The 18,782-nt window shown below is 31.0% G+C and overlaps 1 protein-coding gene across 3 annotated transcripts in view; it reads left to right on the top strand.

Annotated features, from left to right (window-relative positions):
- Positions 1–17,721, top strand: part of LOC143076913 (protein unc-13 homolog D-like) — a 144,698-nt gene extending 126,977 nt beyond the window's left edge. For all 3 annotated transcript variants that reach the window (XM_076252807.1, XM_076252808.1, XM_076252805.1), the window contains exons 2-27: positions 799–906; positions 1,634–1,693; positions 2,081–2,150; positions 2,687–2,873; positions 3,325–3,441; positions 3,836–3,917; positions 5,173–5,280; positions 5,683–5,772; positions 6,223–6,326; positions 6,807–6,966; positions 7,532–7,653; positions 8,072–8,162; positions 8,637–8,846; positions 9,384–9,544; positions 10,111–10,237; positions 11,495–11,563; positions 11,849–11,923; positions 12,389–12,493; positions 13,028–13,309; positions 13,608–13,748; positions 14,146–14,178; positions 14,975–15,133; positions 15,508–15,595; positions 15,813–15,975; positions 16,261–16,477; positions 17,197–17,721. In XM_076252807.1, the coding sequence (XP_076108922.1) occupies positions 799–906; positions 1,634–1,693; positions 2,081–2,150; positions 2,687–2,873; positions 3,325–3,441; positions 3,836–3,917; positions 5,173–5,280; positions 5,683–5,772; positions 6,223–6,326; positions 6,807–6,966; positions 7,532–7,653; positions 8,072–8,162; positions 8,637–8,846; positions 9,384–9,544; positions 10,111–10,237; positions 11,495–11,563; positions 11,849–11,923; positions 12,389–12,493; positions 13,028–13,309; positions 13,608–13,748; positions 14,146–14,178; positions 14,975–15,133; positions 15,508–15,595; positions 15,813–15,975; positions 16,261–16,477; positions 17,197–17,343 (3,276 nt within the window). In that variant the 3' untranslated portion in view covers positions 17,344–17,721. The remainder of the gene's footprint in view (positions 1–798; positions 907–1,633; positions 1,694–2,080; positions 2,151–2,686; positions 2,874–3,324; positions 3,442–3,835; positions 3,918–5,172; positions 5,281–5,682; positions 5,773–6,222; positions 6,327–6,806; positions 6,967–7,531; positions 7,654–8,071; positions 8,163–8,636; positions 8,847–9,383; positions 9,545–10,110; positions 10,238–11,494; positions 11,564–11,848; positions 11,924–12,388; positions 12,494–13,027; positions 13,310–13,607; positions 13,749–14,145; positions 14,179–14,974; positions 15,134–15,507; positions 15,596–15,812; positions 15,976–16,260; positions 16,478–17,196) is intronic.
- Positions 17,722–18,782: the final 1,061 nt, after the last annotated feature.

Below are 18,782 nucleotides of genomic sequence, written 5' to 3'. Positions count from 1 at the left end.
TCACGTTTTAAAGTCAGTCTGAACAAGTCTCTGTTCGGTATGAGCCACGGTTTTGTGTTGAAGACCGTACTTTGACGTATAAAGGTTTACTTTCATAAATTGTTACTTAAATGGAGAGTTGTGTCATTGGCACTCATACCGCATCTTTTTAAATCTATTATCTGTAATGCATTGATCTTTCACTGACAGATTCGTAGAATATCTTTTAAGCTTGGGCAATAATTTAAAATCAACGACTGTATCTGACTATAACTACGATGTGTATATCACTTATTCCATTTCCGAGTTTTTCTATACTTCTGGTTCTTCTTGGTTATATTGGTTTTTGTAATTATATTAAGTAAAGTGCTTTGCCTGAAATGATTTTTAGTGTACAGTCTTTTGACATTCACTCTAGTTCTATTTGGATCGACAATAAAAGTTGTAATGTAAATCAGTTTAATCTCGACACTGACTGTCTATAAATATGTACGAAAGGGGAACCACTTCAGTCACTTTCGTTACTAGGTATATTCATACATGTATTATATTGCCTCGATTGGTATATATCTTGATGATTTTTGTCGAGAAAATTGTCGTCAGAGGTCGATCTTTAACAGTGTCAGTTCACATATTTTCTCGCCTCGATAGCAACTTGAGAGTCCACACAGATTTAATTTAGGATAGGCGTTTGTTCATTGTGAAGACTGTTAGTTGAACTCTAAATTTTCCATCTAGAACGAAATTCAGTAAACGTCATAATTTCTGTTAACTTTGCGTATTGAGTAGTTGTCTTGATAAATTTCATGTTTCTTTCAGAATGAAAATATTTACCGTGGCTTATTACGAGGACTGTTACATCCACTTGGCATACCAGACAAAAGCCCAGGACTAAGACCTGGAGATTTAATTGATCATTTAAGAGAGGTAGATATGTTGAACATTCTTATGACGTAGATTTTATCTAATAATAACTTGTAAACGTCACAAATGTGTTTAAATTAAATGGGCGATGTTTCGTTAAATGCTTCCTTAGATTTAAATGACTTCCGAATGTTTATACAAAGATAAATTTATAGCTAGGGAGTTTATTATTATATCATCATATGGAATGTTATTCAAAAGACCTTGATGAGGTCAATCGCATATATAACCCGACCTTGTGTAGGGCAGAAACGATTACACTATAAATATTAGTTGACTATTTAGTTATGATCTAGTTATGTTATGATTTGAAAAACTACATTTTTCTGCAAAATAAATTGTCTTTTTAAGAATTGGGACTTTAATTATTACTGTGTATTTATCTTTTGATGTCATTTATTTCATTTTTTTATATTTTCTGTCCATCATTCTCTATTCTTTATATTTAAGCACCCTATTACTATTATTATGTATTCTTTATTTTTAGCCTGTTTTTTTTTTTTTTTTATCTGTTTACGTTTTTATCCCTTTATTTTGCGCTTTTGGTCGCAACTCTCTACTTCGCAAACCCTAATGATGATGGAATTATAAAACAAACTTTAATTATGACTCACTTCACCCTAATATTGTTTTAAATAATTTGATAATCAATCAAATAAGAAAGTCCATATTTTCTTTCTTTCTGATTTTGATAATGTTAATATATTAATATTCTTTTGGATATATTTAGATATTTGAAGTAGACAGAGATGAACACGAATATTTCATTAGAGAGGAACTTGTTCACAGGGTACGTTAATATTGCATACATGTTAAATAAATACAAATATTACTTTTTTTATAAATTGCACACATATAAATACACAAAAAATGTACTGCCTATGTATGTATGTAAATTTCAAAAAAAGTTATTTAGTTTATACTACATAAGGCTGCTTGTACCAAGTCCGAAATATGACAGTTGTTTTCAATACTTTTGATATTTTTGAACTTTTCATTTTGCCATTTCATAAGAGACATTCTGTATTGAATTATCCTTGAAGTTCGGTATTTTTGTTATTTCACTTTTTATTTCTCGAAACTGTATATCAGAAAACAGTATGCTAATACTTTATTAGAAACCGTGAACATACCTACATCATTTATACAAAGAATAATTATTGATATTGTTTTACAGCCAAAGCACGTCCAAGTAAAAGTGTCTATTATTGAAGGACAAGGCCTGGCGTGGTCAGGTGAAAAGAAAGGTATAAACTATGCATCTTTTTGAAATATGTCATCCATATTATTCTCGCATGCTATTTATTTTCGATAAAGGAAAAGAAGGCGAACATAGGTGCCTACGAATATGTAAAACTATGATCTTTCATTTTAAACTACATCTATATCATTACAATACAATGCTTAGAAATTCTTTAAGAACAATTTTATATTAAATATTTATTTTATACACATTAAAAGTTCAATTACGCTGTATTGATTGCATTAACAAAATCTAGTGAACCTGTGTTGTTCAGAAATAACCTTATTCAGTGACCAAAATTTTTAAAGCTACTAATATAAACATTAATTTTGATAGCACAAATAAAATAGTTTGGACCATTATGGGTACACAAAACTTATATTAATGATCACAGGCTTATAATTAAAAACGATATGCAAACATTTCGTCTATATCATTATCGCTTTAAAATTAAAATAGGTGAAAAGCGAAATCAATACCAATTTATCCTGAACTCTCAGTGTACAAACCATACATTTTGCAAACTTGTGTCTCTTACAGGAGATTTTTACTGTCTAGCAAGAATTGTTCATCATGGAAAGAAATCACCAAAAATATCACCAAAAAATTCGCCAAAGCTATCACCTAGGATGACTCATTCTTCTGGCTCATTTGATGAAGCAGATATCTCTAAAACATTAACTGTAAAGAATTGTTCGAATCCACAGTGGAATGAAGAATTCAGTCTGTAAGTGATTCAAATGTTGTTTATATGTCTTTTTTCTTGGACATAATTTCACACATCGACGCTAAAATGACTTTACTGCCTATTGATGAACTATCATTCGTGGTACTGATGTTAATGCACTAGATGCACATTTCGACAATTTATGTCGCTCCAATGATGGTTGAGGCCAGTATGTTTGAAACCAAAAGAATAAATGAAACTTTGAACTGCAAATCAAATCAAAATGGACCTAACGTATAGCGAATTCCGAACAAAGATACGTGTTTAACCTTTGAAATACTTTCAAGATAAATTAACGCAACAGTAGTTTCCTGATGTTAAATATCAACGTATTTTAGTGAAAATCGGTAAATACAGGTATCAAAATGAAAAATAAAATATTTTTATACACTCTAGTCAACACTATTTTCTTTTCCTTAATATATTCAACATTACTCAAAACGTTTTTCAGAAATATAGATAATTTCTTTACTGATGAAATAAAGATTTATATCCGTGACCAAACTGTGGAACAAGAAGCTTTGGGACACCACGTTGATAGACATCATCATGAACATAAATTTAAAAGGTAACTATGATGAGTTTATTTACACTCCTTCTCTGAAATAAAAATGGTCAGTATGAAGGTTGAGATCCATTGAACTGAAACGGAAATTTGATCTGAACACGCTCTGAAACAGCTGAAAGAAAATACAGATTTCAAGGAACTTTAAAGATATTGTTTTTCTTGCTGTAAATTAAGTATTGTACGAACTCATATGTAGTCAATCTTGTTCTACTAAGTCTTTTAAAATCGGTGTAGACAGAATACTTAATATAATATTAGATAATTAAAACTGAATTCCTATCGTTTAACTACGTAACTATGTACTTAAAAATCTTGTCATTGACTCCGAAGTGTAAATTTAAGAAACGAGTTTCGTGTTATTCTTTCGTTAAAATCTCGTGAACTAAATTTTCAGTTTGCTTCGTATGATATGGCATTCTAGTGAACATGACAAATCTAAATGTGGATGCTTTGGAATGATATCAATAAATGTCAAGGTAAGGTCATATATATTTGAGTAACTTTAGAATTATATCTATTAAACTCAAGATTATGCCATCTATATATATATACATTAGGTTTTTTAGAATTGTATTCATTTAACTAAGTATTAGGTCATACATTTGGGATAGTGTGAAATGGCATCCATAAATGTGAACTAGGTCATAAATAGTCGGAATGATTAATAATGGTTATCAAAGATGTCAAGGTTTATGATAAATATTTGAGAGTCTACATAAGACTCATCAGTGACGCTCATCTCAATAAAGTTATAAAGTCAAACAGGTATAAAGTTGAAAAGCATTTAGGATCCAAAATTCCCAAAAAGTTGTGCCAAATGAGGCTAAGGTAATCTATGCCTCGGATAAGAAAATCCTTAGTGTTTCGAAAAAATTCAAAGTTTTGTTAACAGGAAATTTATGAAACAGATAACGGGAACCACCAACAAAATACTGGACATAGCATCAACATCTGACCTCATTACAAATGAGACGTACATAACGAATAATACATTATCCTAATAACATGACAATAGTGTAACACACTGATAATTTAACTGAAAACAAATGTATCATTACTTCCGAAATCCAAGGTGAATTTAAAAAGAAGCAGAACATCAAACGTTATCAATCAATGGAAAGAGTGGAAGCAACTGACATATTTATGACTTGATACCTCCCCCGAGCTTGATACATGCATTTATCAAGTTTTATAGCTAGCTAAACCACCCGTTGATTAAGTTTGGTTTATTAATGAAGTTGAGTGAGCAACTCAAGTAGATATAATAGAATAATTTAATATCTACATTTGTGTACACATTAATCACAACTGACAAAAACATTCACACAAGCATGCAAATAAATGTAACAAAAACGTCAACATGAAAGGCATAAATAGCAATATCTGAACATGCTATTAAATATAAAAACAAACACAAAAGAACAAAACACAAATATAGATTTCGAGTGTTCTTAATGAATGTTGAACAAGTACCAGAAACTGATATGTTTGTCACAGTTTTATTAACATTTTTGCAATTACTCGCCAAAATTCAATACTAAAAAAAAACGAATCAGCGTATATACATAAAATTTATGTTAAGTGAATTTGTGGCGCAATTACTACATAAGTAAGCCGCCTACCATAACCAATAACAACAAGAAACATATAATATGCACATTGATATTATTGTCATATTTTTCTGTTAAATTTTGTATCATAATGATATTTGAGATATTGATGCGTTTTTAGGATGTGGTTGCACAAGGAGTTGATAAATGGTTTGACGTGACAGAATGTGGAAATAAAAATGTTGTTGTTGCCAAATGTCGTATTAAGATCAATCTTTGTCATAGACAGGTAAGTAGTTTTTACTTATGATAGTAAACATGGAAAATTAATCTTGAAAAATGATTATGTTTTGACATTCAATTTGAAAAAAAAAACCCACACCTTCTAACGTGCAAGATGACAAATGACAAGCTGTGTGTTTTATATACTAAATTTTGGAAACTTGACTTTCAGGAAGATATCAAGATATAAAAACCGTAGTTCAATAAAATAAAAAAAAAATAAAAAAATCTACGACTGTGAAAAGTAACACGACAAAAAACATCAGCATCTCCCGTTTCGACTTTGAATATAAGTTAAATGCGCTTATGTCAATTCCAAATACTTATTTTAGCATTCGTTTCTACCAATAATTCTCTGAAAGTTTCAACAAATTGAAGACATTAACAAACTGGAATTATTATTTTTTAGGATGATATTATGAGCGAAGAGTATTTTTCTATCGACGACTACTACCAAGCTGCCCAACAAGTCTACAGTTACGCTGCTAAAAGATGTTTGGTAAGAATCTGTGATACAGTTTTCTGAAATGTTCATTAAATGTTTTTAAGTTATCATGTATATTTTATCAGCTGCCGAATGATTACAAACCAAAAACTCACTTCTTATGTACTGTATATTATGTCATAAATGAACACTTACATTTGTTCCGTTATTCATATTTTTATATGCAATTGACAACTTCAACAACCTTTTGTAAAATCATCTTTTTATGCTATTTCAGTTTCCAGCCATAGGTATTCATATTTGAAAACTTGATTCGACTATTTGCTTTTTAATTGTTTTTAATGTCATTTTCTTCGGTGTCTATGTTGATTTTGCATTGTGATTGTGTTGATTCAAGAGTAACGATAAGTTTTATGTAGTCGAAAAGCATGCATGACGTATCAATTGTAATCGTAGATGAGTTTGTTCCACTGATTTAATTATTCGGATAATTCATATTTATAGCAAGATGACATGCCAATGGAAGGAAAGATACAACCACAGGATAGAAGAGTACTAAATACATTTGCATCATCTCATCAGATATCAGATCTGTCGCAAGCTATTATGTAAGCATTTTTTATTGTTTATTTCCAGAATAAAAGGATACTTTATATTACAAATCTTTGTTAAACATGTATAAAGATATTAGAAGATGTGTCTGAGTGTCAATGAGACAAATCTCCATCCAAGTCACAATTTATAAAAGAGGGTCGAAAAATAAAAGAGGGGTAGTCAAACTCCTAGATAAAAAAAACTGACAACGCCATGCCAAAAAATGGAAAAGACAAACAAAAGTACACATGACACAACATAGATATCTAATAACTAAGCAACACAAACCCCCTCAAAAATTGGGGGTGATCTCCGGTGCTCCTGAAGGATTAGCAGATCCTGCTCCACATTTGGCACCTGTAGCTTTGCTCATCTTACTACAAACCCGGTCATAGTTTCAACTATTTTATGTTGTTTATTCATTATTATATTTAAGCATATTTAAATTTTCTTCATAAATCAAAAATAAGTTATTTGGTGTTGTTTTCTTTCAGTCATGTGATCATTTTGTTAGAATGGACAACTGAAAATGACAATTTAAGCCATACACAACATGCTCTTGTAAAACATATACAAGAATTACAAATGACCTGGGTCACGAAGCAGTTCAACATATCAACAGCAACACAAAAAATGCCATTAACAGATGCTGAGGTACTTTTATGATTTTATTTTTTAACCTTTCCTGGTTCAAAACAGTCATAATTATTTCGATTTATGATTTAAAAATTGATCTGGATAAAAAATTAAAAATGAAATGGTATAACAGAGTTGAATTATTTGTGACATGCTTTTCTCTCTGACATCACCAGCTTTTGATAAGCAAAGCTTTGTCTTATTTATAATTATGTCTTAATGTTATATTTAACATTGCCATAAAAGCTTGAGGTTTGGCATGCCACAAAACCAGGTTCATCCCACCATGTTTCTTTAAATGTCCTGCACCAAGTCAGGAATACGGCCATTGTTATCTTACTATAGTTTGTTTCTCTGTGTGTTTCATTTGAATGTTGTATTTCTGTTGTGTCGTAGTTCTCTTATATTTGATGTGTTTCCCTCAGTTGTAGTTTGTAACCAGAATTTGTTTTTTTCTCAATCGATTGATGAATTTCGAACAGCGGTATACTACTGTTGCCTTTATGTATCATATTTGACTTAGAAACTGATGTCAAAATACGTGTACTTCTTCACTAGTTGTATAAATCTATTCTATCTACAGATAGGTTGGTATAGAAAAGCAGCAGCTGGTTACATAAAGTGTATCAGTGATCATTTAGAAGAACTACCAGAACTCTTCCCACCTTCTGTTGACAATGTCAACCTACTTAAAGCAAAGTTAGGGTAAGTATAACATGAAAACTGTTGTATGCATTTCATTAAACGATCCAAGTAAACTGTTGACACTTTTTTGCAAATATCATTTTTTTTTGTAAAATCGAAAAGACATTCACACTGAAACAACATATATGTATATATAGTAGGGTAATGAATGATTTCTTAAAAAAAGAATTCAGCAATATGGTAATAACATCTCCAATTTAACGTGGTTCTGAGGTACATGTTATCAAAACTCAAAACACGCTAAGTGCTAGGCTTAATGACGTGAAATAAATCTTTCTTGGTTAATACAATGATTAAAATTAACGTTAATTAATGTGACATATGATTACGGATTTTCCGTTTTGAATTTTCCTCAGAGTTGTTTTTTTTTATTTTACTTTGTAGGTTTTTAAATCTTAATGTAACTTATTAATTGTAGTGTGACAGTACAGTTGTTAGAATTGGATTTATGGGAATCAAAGAGTTCTCCACATAAAGATTTAGCACATTTACTTCTGCATAAACTTCAGGTAAGGACCATTGTATTTTAATAACCACACATTGATTTCTCAGGAATGACTGTACCAAGTCCATAATATGACAGTTGATTTCCATTCGTATGATGTGTTTGAGTTTTGACATTGCTATTGCCATTTGATAAAGGCCGTTTCATATTTCACTTTTTCTTTGCATGCATTTGTTTGTATGTATTTTTGTTTATCTTTTGAACATTAGGGAATCTAAAATACTTATATTATTATCTTACCAATGTGCTCATGTTTAGAATCAATTCAGCAAATGTGTCCATGATGTTTTCAGGATTGAAAAGTATTACAATGTTAGATTTGCTCTTATAATGTTTATGCACGAGCTTAAATGTGTATTCTAATTGTAAATGATTAAACGTGAAAGATTTTCTATCATTGCCAAAACATGTTTGCAGATCGAAATTGCAATGTTTAACAGAATAAGTCATGTAATAATTATCAATTTAAATTTTGTAGAGTGATGTTGACACCTATACCCATAACAAAGTAGAAACCATATCTATGCATGACTTGGTAAAGGACCCGGTAATTCCTGAATTAAATATTCTTGGAGAAATAGTTGATAATTTGTCATCACATTGCTACCCGATGGGAGTTGTAAGAACCTTTTACAACTCGATAGGCATCAACTTTTACCGAATAGTATCCTTATCAGCTGAGAAAAACGTGAGTTGCTTGCTTTAAAATTCAAACATATTCGTGTAAAGTTTTATTTCGGTGACAGATCTTAATAATTTTTGAAGTAATTATTTAGATCATGTGTTTTTATAGGTTTAAAAAAAAAATGAGGTCTTTATAGCTTGGTGGTTTATGTGATCTCTTGTGCTGTGTGGTTTATTGCTCATTTCTGTTGTCCTTTCATATATTTCTGTTTTCAAGTAAATATTCCTCAGCCTCGAAATAAAACGTATAACATTTATCTGAATACTGGTGGTGGTTGATCCATTGTGTACATTTACAATGCCAAAAGACAAATGACGATATTTGTTCATTAATTTTTTTCTATTTATCGACGATGCCTCATTTTCAATTGTTACATTTCGATTGAGTGGCCATTCGTATGATAGATTCTGCATGCATATCAGCAGAAGCTTTCCCTGTCGATTTTACCGGTCTTGCTAAACCTAATGTTTCTGATGCAATGATAACTACAAAATTCGTTATTATGTACAAAACAATGTATTTTGTTTTAACATTTTACAGATAAGTACAAAAACCAGAGAACTGATGATAGAGTTGGACAAATACCAAAGAAGATATCACAAGTTTTCAGTAAACATAACCGAAAGCAGCAAGCTCGCTCTTAGAATCTACTTCCTTGTGAGAAAGTTTTATAACATAACACGGGATAATATCAGTAGGAGGTATATAATATTTCTTATATATGTTTTTATAATATTTTGATACCTTTAATACGTTGACGATTGTATCAAATACAGAAACAAAACGACAGGAAAGACGTTGGTGTCATTAGAAAGTCAAAGCTATTCTGTCAAGTACAGAGAAAATACCACAGATTTTTTTTTTATAAAACTATATTTATATAAACTTTATAAAACATTATAAAAACTGAAATTACTTTCATTAATTTTGAAATGTAGTAGGATGTTATTGTTGTTAGTTTTTCTTTACACTTCAGTGTTTCTAATGTTTCGTTGTTTTCCTCTTATAGTTGATTTGTTTCCCTCGGATTTAGTTTGTTACCAGGATTTGTTTTCTCTCAATCCATTTATGACTTTTGAACTACTGTTGCCTTTATTTACGCTGGCATTTCAATTGGAATATCATCTCTTGCATGAGTTTGGAATATCGTGGATACGTGTTTTAAATTTGATATGAAGCTTGATAATTTAAACTTTCTCAATTCACTTTCACATGGTTTTAATTAGAAATTATAATCTATTTTAATTGTATTTCAATGTGATTTCAGAGACGTTTTCAGACTAGCAATATCAAACTATCAACAATGGTTTCAAGAGACCCTTGTTTTCTGGATTCAGACATTTAGAACAGAGTGTATGACTCGGATAGAGAAGGCGTTGGAGATAGATAAGGATGTAAGATTATACTCAAACTATTTTATTCTCTGCTTCTCTTCTGAAATATTACAGGAAAAAAGAACAAACAACATTACAACACAACAATTTCCTCAAAATAATATTTTAATTCATCAGTTGCTAGTTTGGCAAATACAATTCCGTAAGCAAGGTAATTACAATATTTACCATATTTTATAGCTTAGAGATGAACACATTCACATTTCTTTAAGGATGACGTTCATTTTTCTGTTATGGCTAATATGAATATATAGTTAACTGTTATTAAGCAACTCGTTTTCGGGTGTGTCTATTTTCTGTATTTTTTGGTCTTTGTATTATGTATTCGGGTTTTGTTTTCTGTAATTAGTTAAGACTTCAGTTTTTTCATGTATATTTTTTATATTCATTTGATAAAATTTACTGTTTGCAATAGCATGAATTGTTCTAAATAATAAGGATGTTCTTATCACAAGCAGAAAATCTAGCCGTATTTGGCACAACCTTTTTCATCTTTTGATCCTCAGTGCTGTACAATTTTGTACCATTTTTTGACTTTCGAACTTTTATATCTGGGCGTCACTGGTAAGTCTTGTGTGGACGAGGCGGATTTTTGGCGTATTGAATTTTAAACCTGATGCCTTTTGTTATCTATTATTCATGTGTTTCTTTGCCTAATACGTTCTCCTTTTTACTTGTATTGTAGTCCTGTAATATTATGTTGTCATTTTAATGTTATATTTAACATTGCCATTTGGCATGCCACAAAACCAGGTTCAACCCACCATTTTGTTCTTTAAAAATGTCCTGTACCAAGTCAGGAAAATGGCCATTGTTATATTATAGTTCGTTTCTGTGTGTGTAGCATTTCTACGTTGTGTTGTTTGTTTTCTCTTATATTTTATTGTGAAGTCACATTACTATGAGACGTGTCACGGTACTTTTCTATCCCAAATTCATGTATTTGGCTTTGATGTTATATTTGTTATTCTCATCGGGTTTTGTCTAATGCTTAGTCCGTTTCTGTGTGTGTTACATTTTAATGTTGTGTTGTTCTCCTCTTATATTTAATGCGTTTCCCTCAGTTTTAGTTTGTTACCCCGATTTTGTTTTTTGTCCATAGATTTACGAGTTTTGAACAGCGGTATACTACTGTTGCCTTTATTTGCAATTCTTCATTAGTTTTCAAATTTAAACATTAATCTACTTTAATTTCATATTACTTTATCTATAAAGCAAATAAAAAAACATGATTTATTTCTCTTTTTCTGTTGATAGGTTGTTCTTGTAACATCACGGTGTAAATTTTCAAATTCCTCTGTGGATGTTCTTGCCTGTTTTGCGAAGGTAAGACTGTGGACCAAACTATTTATATCAATTGATAAACAATGTTTATTGTTATAAAATACCGGATTAAGTAGATTTCAAAGGTAATTCTTAAAAGTCATAAAATTGCAATATTTAATTCGTGAAACTTTTGTCGATATTTTTATCACAAGTATTTTGTCATCACCATTTTTTTTTCTATGGTACATTGTGTCATATAAGTAAAGAAATTGAGAGATTTGATAACTGTTAATAATACATGTATCTGGAACTGCTCTTTTTAATAGTAAACCAATGTATTTCTAGATAACAGAAGAATGGAAGGCTATTGATTTCCATGATCCTGACTCATCGTTAATGGGTGTCACAAAAATAACTGATGTAAGTTATGTTACTTTTTATTTGTCTTCCGTTAGTGTTTATACTCAACAAGTTGACAGTTGTGTTTCAGTCGGCTGATACATGTATGGTCGATATAGCTTTTGTCCTTTTTTGTGGGCTTCCATCTTTTTGAAATCACTTGGGAGTTCGGTTATTTCAATTTGTCCATGACATTTTAATTAAATATCAATGTCAATCGCTTTTGACTTGAGCATTACTGATAAGTCCTATGAGGACAAAACGCCCGTATGGTAGTTTTATTGGCATACTTAAGTATACAAATTTTCTCTTCACACAGAAAGGGAGAGGACTTTTTGCAGTGGAACTTGTCACCTTTGTTTTAAATAAACACGAATATAAACGTATGTCAGCAAAATAATCTTTAAAACAACACACTGGCTTCTCGCAAGCAACCCCCCCCCCCCCTTAACCATCCTGTGTATCAGTATAACCTTGTATTTGCAGTTAATTTGTGATGGTGCAAGACTGTATGTGCAGAAGATACAAAACATTTTAGAGAGAAATTGTTACTATGATGATGAAGAAAAAACATTTAATGTCACTGACAGGGTAAGTTCTAACAGATGACGTCACAATGGAAATTTCTTTTATGTATACTCTAAGCGGTATAGAAAATGAGATTTTTTTGTAAGACCTTTTGTAAATTGCAATACGCAATATTTTTCTTTATTTGGAGTTAAAACCTGTTTGAATAGAGAGTTTCAGTGAGTATGTTGTAGATGAAATGCGCGTCTGACATGCAAAATACGATGACCCTGGTTCTTTTTCACCATATTGAGAAAGTGAGTTTTTCACGTACACCACTTTTTTAACAGTATCGCATTTCAAAATGGCGATCATTTAAGCCATGGTTTTTGTAAAAAAAAAAAGAGGCAATAGATATCAAAGGAATATTTAAATCCATAGGTCAAAGTTTGTAAATAATAGATACATGTCTATTTCTTTCAGAATTTCTTTCTTTTGAGTTAGTGTTGCAAGGTTCTCTATAGGATGTTTCCATTGTCTAATCTACGAGAACTTTTAAAACAAGGACACATCCTAATAAACATTGTAATGTTTCATTTGTTGAGTTATCTGTTTCAGCTCTGTATAACACTCAACAATATAGAACACGTTCGTCAATACTTAAATGAACTACCACAATTATTGGAATGGGAAACTGTGGTATCAAGAATCTCTTCAACACACGAGAATGATCGTATAGGAACACAAGCTCACTCGACTCTTGCACGACTTCTTAGTACCACAAACAAGGAGATAATTATGAAAAGTTCCCTGTTACTGACGCAGATTACGGAGAAAATGAAAGTAGACATGGCCGCTTATATGGATATATTTACAAGAAAGAGACCAGAAAAGGCATCTGTAAGTTTATAAATCATTCATTTCAAAATAATCTACTTTATACATAAAATATAATTTTGCTGATATGATAAATTCATACAATGAACCTTAATTTTGTAATAAAACTAAGCAAGATGTCATACAAATCATACTTTGAAAAAACATTATTTAATGTCTTATTTCTGCAGTTTCAGCAACTGGAGGTTTTAAAACTGATTATGATAATTATATATATTCATTTGTCAAGTTGTCTTTGAAACAAACACAAAATTTGCTAATGCCAACCTTTTATTGTAACAGTTATATTTGTTTTCTTCAGTCCGTTGATAAACTAATTGGGTACATGTCAGTTAATCTAAAGACCCTGCATGACAAAATGATGACACCAACATATTACAGGATGATAGAACATCTGTGGCCAACCATGGTTACTCTTTTAGACCAAAAAATGCTGTCTGGGGTATGTTTTCCTTATCATTGTAGTTTTGAATGGTAAACCGCAATGTAAACTATCTCACTATCTACTTCTTGCATTTTCAATTCATCTCTTCTTATAAGATTTTTATGTACGTTCTGGTTCCTTTTTAATATTTGGTTATGTTAAAGAAGGCAAAGTTAGTAACCACCTTGGTGTCATGAATAAGTAATGATTGCACCTACTTCATTTAACTAGAGTGATAATTAGAAATGAATGCAAGGCCAATTTTTTCTAATGATATCTCATAAAAAAATTATGAAGAATGATAGCATTTGACACACTATACGTAGATTTCTGGTATGATTTAATTTAAAAACAAATTTTATTCACTTTGGTTTTTTTCTCTATTATACAGTACATTTTTAATTTTCTTTTGTAGGAAAGACCGGAGTACTATTATCAGATGAAACAAGTAAGTCTTTCATTGTTTAGTCTAATATAAGATATGTTATTTAGGATGCTTAATATATATGTCACGTCCATAGCGGAGAATACACATATACTAATGTTAAAGTCTTTTGTTTGACCCGTCTAGGGTAAGAACCCATTGTAGGCGAACAAGCTACCACATGACATCCGAGACGATAATTCAATAACAATTTAGATGGTATATATATTGATAAGAAAGAATAATTAACGAATAACAAAACACGTGCGTATTTCAGAGCAACTGTGTTGCTGTAATAGACGATTATAGTATTGTCAGTTATAGCTGAGATCACTCATCGTACTCGAATTTTGGAATTTTGAAATTAATTGAGATACCGATAGTCCCCGGATTTAACCGATAATTAAATGAACTTGTAAAAGTTCCAGGTCAGTATGTTAAAATTGTTGTTTTATTTCGTGGCAGCCAGTTTTTATTAGTGGAGGAAACCATCATCCTTCGATAGTAAAACTGACAATCCTAATAAATATGTAAGATTGAAGTCAAGTGCACACACGAGCGGGATTCGAACTCACAACCTCGGTGTCGACTGGCTAGCGATTGCAGTAGTAACTACTTCGCCAACGAAGCCTATGTTGTTTTAAAAGATTCGTCACTATTCGAATATTGAGACATTTTATTGACCGTATTAATAAAGGAATGTGTTGTTTTTCTGGTAATAAATGGAAAATGATAATTCAATTTATAAAGAGTTATAATCATAGTTAAAATAATTAAATAATTCAGATAACAGTGAACCGCAATTAAATTTATCTTTCAGCATGTGAAAGCGTTGATATCTTATTTTGTACGAGGTGGGCTTCTGGAAAGACAGGTCAACAACCCTGTTTTTGAAGCTCTGAAAACACGTCTAGACTACAATACTATGTCGACTGAAGATCTGTTGTTGGCTTACTACGACAACATAGCTGACGATATGGTAAGCATCAGTACATATTTTTGTTTAGGGGCCAGTACACAATTTTGTTTAGGGGCCAACTGAAGCACGCCTCCAGGTACATGATTTTCTGGCTGTGTTAAAGACCCATTGGTGGCCTTCGACTGTTTGCTGATCTTTGGTCGGGTTGTTGTCTCTTTGACACATTCTCCATTTCCATTTTCAAAATGTAAAAATTCCATATGATGTCAATTTTTTTATAAATAGAAATACTGGGTATATTTATGAACCAATTATCAATTTTTGTTTGCATGTAATATGTCACATGTTAAAGATTATATCACTGCAAAAGCTAGCAAACTGAATTTAGTTTCGGATAAGTTTTTGAATAATTGAACTGTTTTGTGTCATTGTAGGGTACACCACTGGAATACTTTGGGCATCTTGCATTGAAATTTGCTTACATTGAGGAAACAAGAGGCAATATTACAATATATGTCAAGGGTAGGTATAAAGCTTTAAAGATAAATTTCTTATCACTTCATGAAGTGTTATAAAAGCAAATACTTTTTGTGGAATTTTAAAATCATTACATTTAAACATAGTTATAGCTAGATACATAAACGTATAAATTTCATCATCATTTTGATGTGTTTGGCACAGTGTTCTTTTCATATAAAGTATGGTTTGTTATTTTCTCATTGTTATATTTCTTTTACAGTTATAAGAGGATGTGACTTACCAGGCTTAGATGTTACTGGCCTAAGTGATCCCTATGTAATACTTAGTTTACATCCGTCAACAATGTTTGGTCATGTAAAGCCCCAGAGAACCAGAATCGTAGAACAAACATTGAATCCAGTCTTTAATACTTCATTTCAATTGTAAGTTTTCTATTATTGGATGTATTTATTTTAGTCGTTATCATTTATATATTTAAATGCTCTGATACACTTTGAAGTTTTAAAAAATATCACATGGTTCCTTAGTTACATTACGCGATTCCATCAAACTATATGCATCAAAATAGTTTTATAACAGTTGAATCAATAAATTAATGATAAATAATCTTCATGTACATATGATAAATATTGATCAATGTTTGCAGTATCAATTGTCATTGTTGGTTTTGCATATATCAACAACTACAAATATTTGTTCATTTACAGCCCAAATGTTCCAAGAGATTACATTGATATCCAAGGAGCTGTGGTATTGTTGAGTGTATTTGATTATGACAAGATTGGGAATGATGACTTTGCAGGAGAAGTTTTGATTCGTCTCTCCTCTATTCCAAAAATATCAATGTCACAAACTGTTGACTCTGCATCTGTTGTGATGATGGCGCTACAACGACCATCTGCAAGTTTAGAAGGACCATTTCAGGTACGTTTATTTATTTATTTATTCCGATTTTGTTTTTCAAACATAAACATATAACAAAAATGGCAATATCTGAACTGGATTTTATTAAATGATATACAACTATCTCATCGTTGTCATCAACTGCATCTGAAAATCTAATTAAAATAATATCACATACAAGTAAAAGCCAAATTCGTCATTTGAATTCTGTAAAAAGGTTGTCTCCTTGGCAGTCATATCGCACCCCCTTTTTTTAATATTTTAAATGTGCGACAACGAAATGCGTTTTCTAATATGATAACACTGTAGATGTACAAAGACAAACACCTTTGTTTGAAAATTTGAGGAAGAACGAAAAAGAAAAGCAAATATTTTACACATTTCTAAAGCTTGCCGTTTCGTTGTCTTTTAGAATAAGAATACAGAGTGCCTCGAAGGCCATCGTAATGTAAATGAGGATATTCGAAAGATAATTGTATAGATTAGTGACAGACGAAAATGTATTGTTCAAGTATTGCAAAGCATCAGCGAATTCGTTGGGAGAGAGTGATTTCTGTTCATGCAACAAAACCAATGAAAAATAGAAAAAAAAATAGTTTAAAATATGTCATTTATTTTTAGTCATTTGAATATTATTTAGAAATTTCAGGAGGAAACATTACTGTTGCCATAATAATTTTTTTCATAATTTGTTAATTACTATTGAAATAAAATAACACTTTTCTGTTTAACATTTTCAGGTTCTTGTGGAACGTAAGTCTTGGGACAAAACAGCAAAAACATTTCTTGCAGACAGAAAAAGATATTTGGAACATCATCGTCCAAGAACTGACAGACCGTCGAAGTTAACGAATCTCTTCTCGTTTCTAACAGGAGATAAGACCTGAAAAAATTATTTGAATTTGATGAACTGATCAGCATTCCCATTGCTGTTAAAAATATAAAAATATGGTCACATGATTGTGTCTTTCCAATGATGCATCTGCATTTAAATGCATGAACTATAGTGATTAAACGCTTTCTTGAAAGAACAAAATTCAAGTATGTATTACTCAGGAAAATTTTAGATTCAAGTTGTGTCTCAAATACTAACACAGTGTACGTCTAGTCCCAGTATTGGAAAACATAAGCCAAGTGTATTCTTTATCTTGCAATTGAAGAATATACACATTCAACTGATGCATTAAAGGAATGTGTTGGTTTGCTTCCTTTGTATTTATTATATCATGTTTATTACATTTTATGAATAAATTTGTCATGATTGATTTTGTGTTTATTAATAACTTATTACACACCATTATGTTATATGTCAGTAGACAATACAGCCTGGTGTTTGTGTAAATGGTTATAACATATATAAGCTTATTTTCTGGTACAATTCCACTCAAGTAGCAAACACGAATTAAATTATTAAAAATTCAAGAACAATTTGTATAATTGTATCTTTTTGGATCAATTTTTATCGTGTGTGTCCTTTGTCTCCAGATTTTTTTATCATGACTAGTGCGTCTTACAGTACTTCGGTACTGGCATGAAAATACGGATTGTTTGTGTTATTAAAATTTGCTGTTACAAAATATTAGAAATTATTATAAATTAAGGAATGTATCTCCCTCATGCAAAGCTCTGATTCCTTTCACGAATTTGGCTATACTTTTTGGACCTTTTTGATTATAGCTCTTCATCTTTTACATAAGTCTGGTGCAAGAAAATTGGTACTGTTAATTTTATTGCTCATTTAATTTTTTTATAATTTTATATACCAAAAAAATTTAATACAAAGAGGCCTTTTACCCTGCTGCTTATTCCTAGAATCACATCCTCCAGTATTGTTTGACGACTGTGTAATAGTATCATACGCATCTAGCCGTTTGTGAATGCTAACAAGGTATTAGAACTTACAAATGGATATAGTGATTCGTATATGTTGGAGGCTATTACAAGGTCTTAACATGACACTTAACAAGACCATCTTAATTCATCCAATGTTAAATACAGCTTGATGAAATGACACTCTGTAGTATAAGTACAGTAAATAGTTATCAAAGGTACCAGGATTATAATTTAGTACGCCAGACGCGCGTTTCGTCTACATAAGACTCATCAGTGACGCTCATTTCAAAACATTTATAAAGCCAAACAAGTACACAGTTGAAGAGCATTGAGGATCCAAAATTCTAAAAAGTTGTGCCAAATACGGCTAAGGTAATCTATGCCTGGGATAAGAAAATCCTTAGTTTTTTCGAAAAATTCAAAGTTTTGTAAACAAGAAATTTATAAAATGACCACATTATTGATATTCATGTCAACACTTAATCGCTTAAGT

This window comes from Mytilus galloprovincialis, chromosome 5 (genome assembly GCF_965363235.1).
Source record: "Mytilus galloprovincialis chromosome 5, xbMytGall1.hap1.1, whole genome shotgun sequence".
In the NCBI taxonomy this organism is placed as follows: domain Eukaryota; kingdom Metazoa; phylum Mollusca; class Bivalvia; order Mytilida; family Mytilidae; genus Mytilus; species Mytilus galloprovincialis.
Note: the sequence above shows the minus strand (reverse complement) of the source record. Positions and strands in the feature narration are given on the sequence as shown.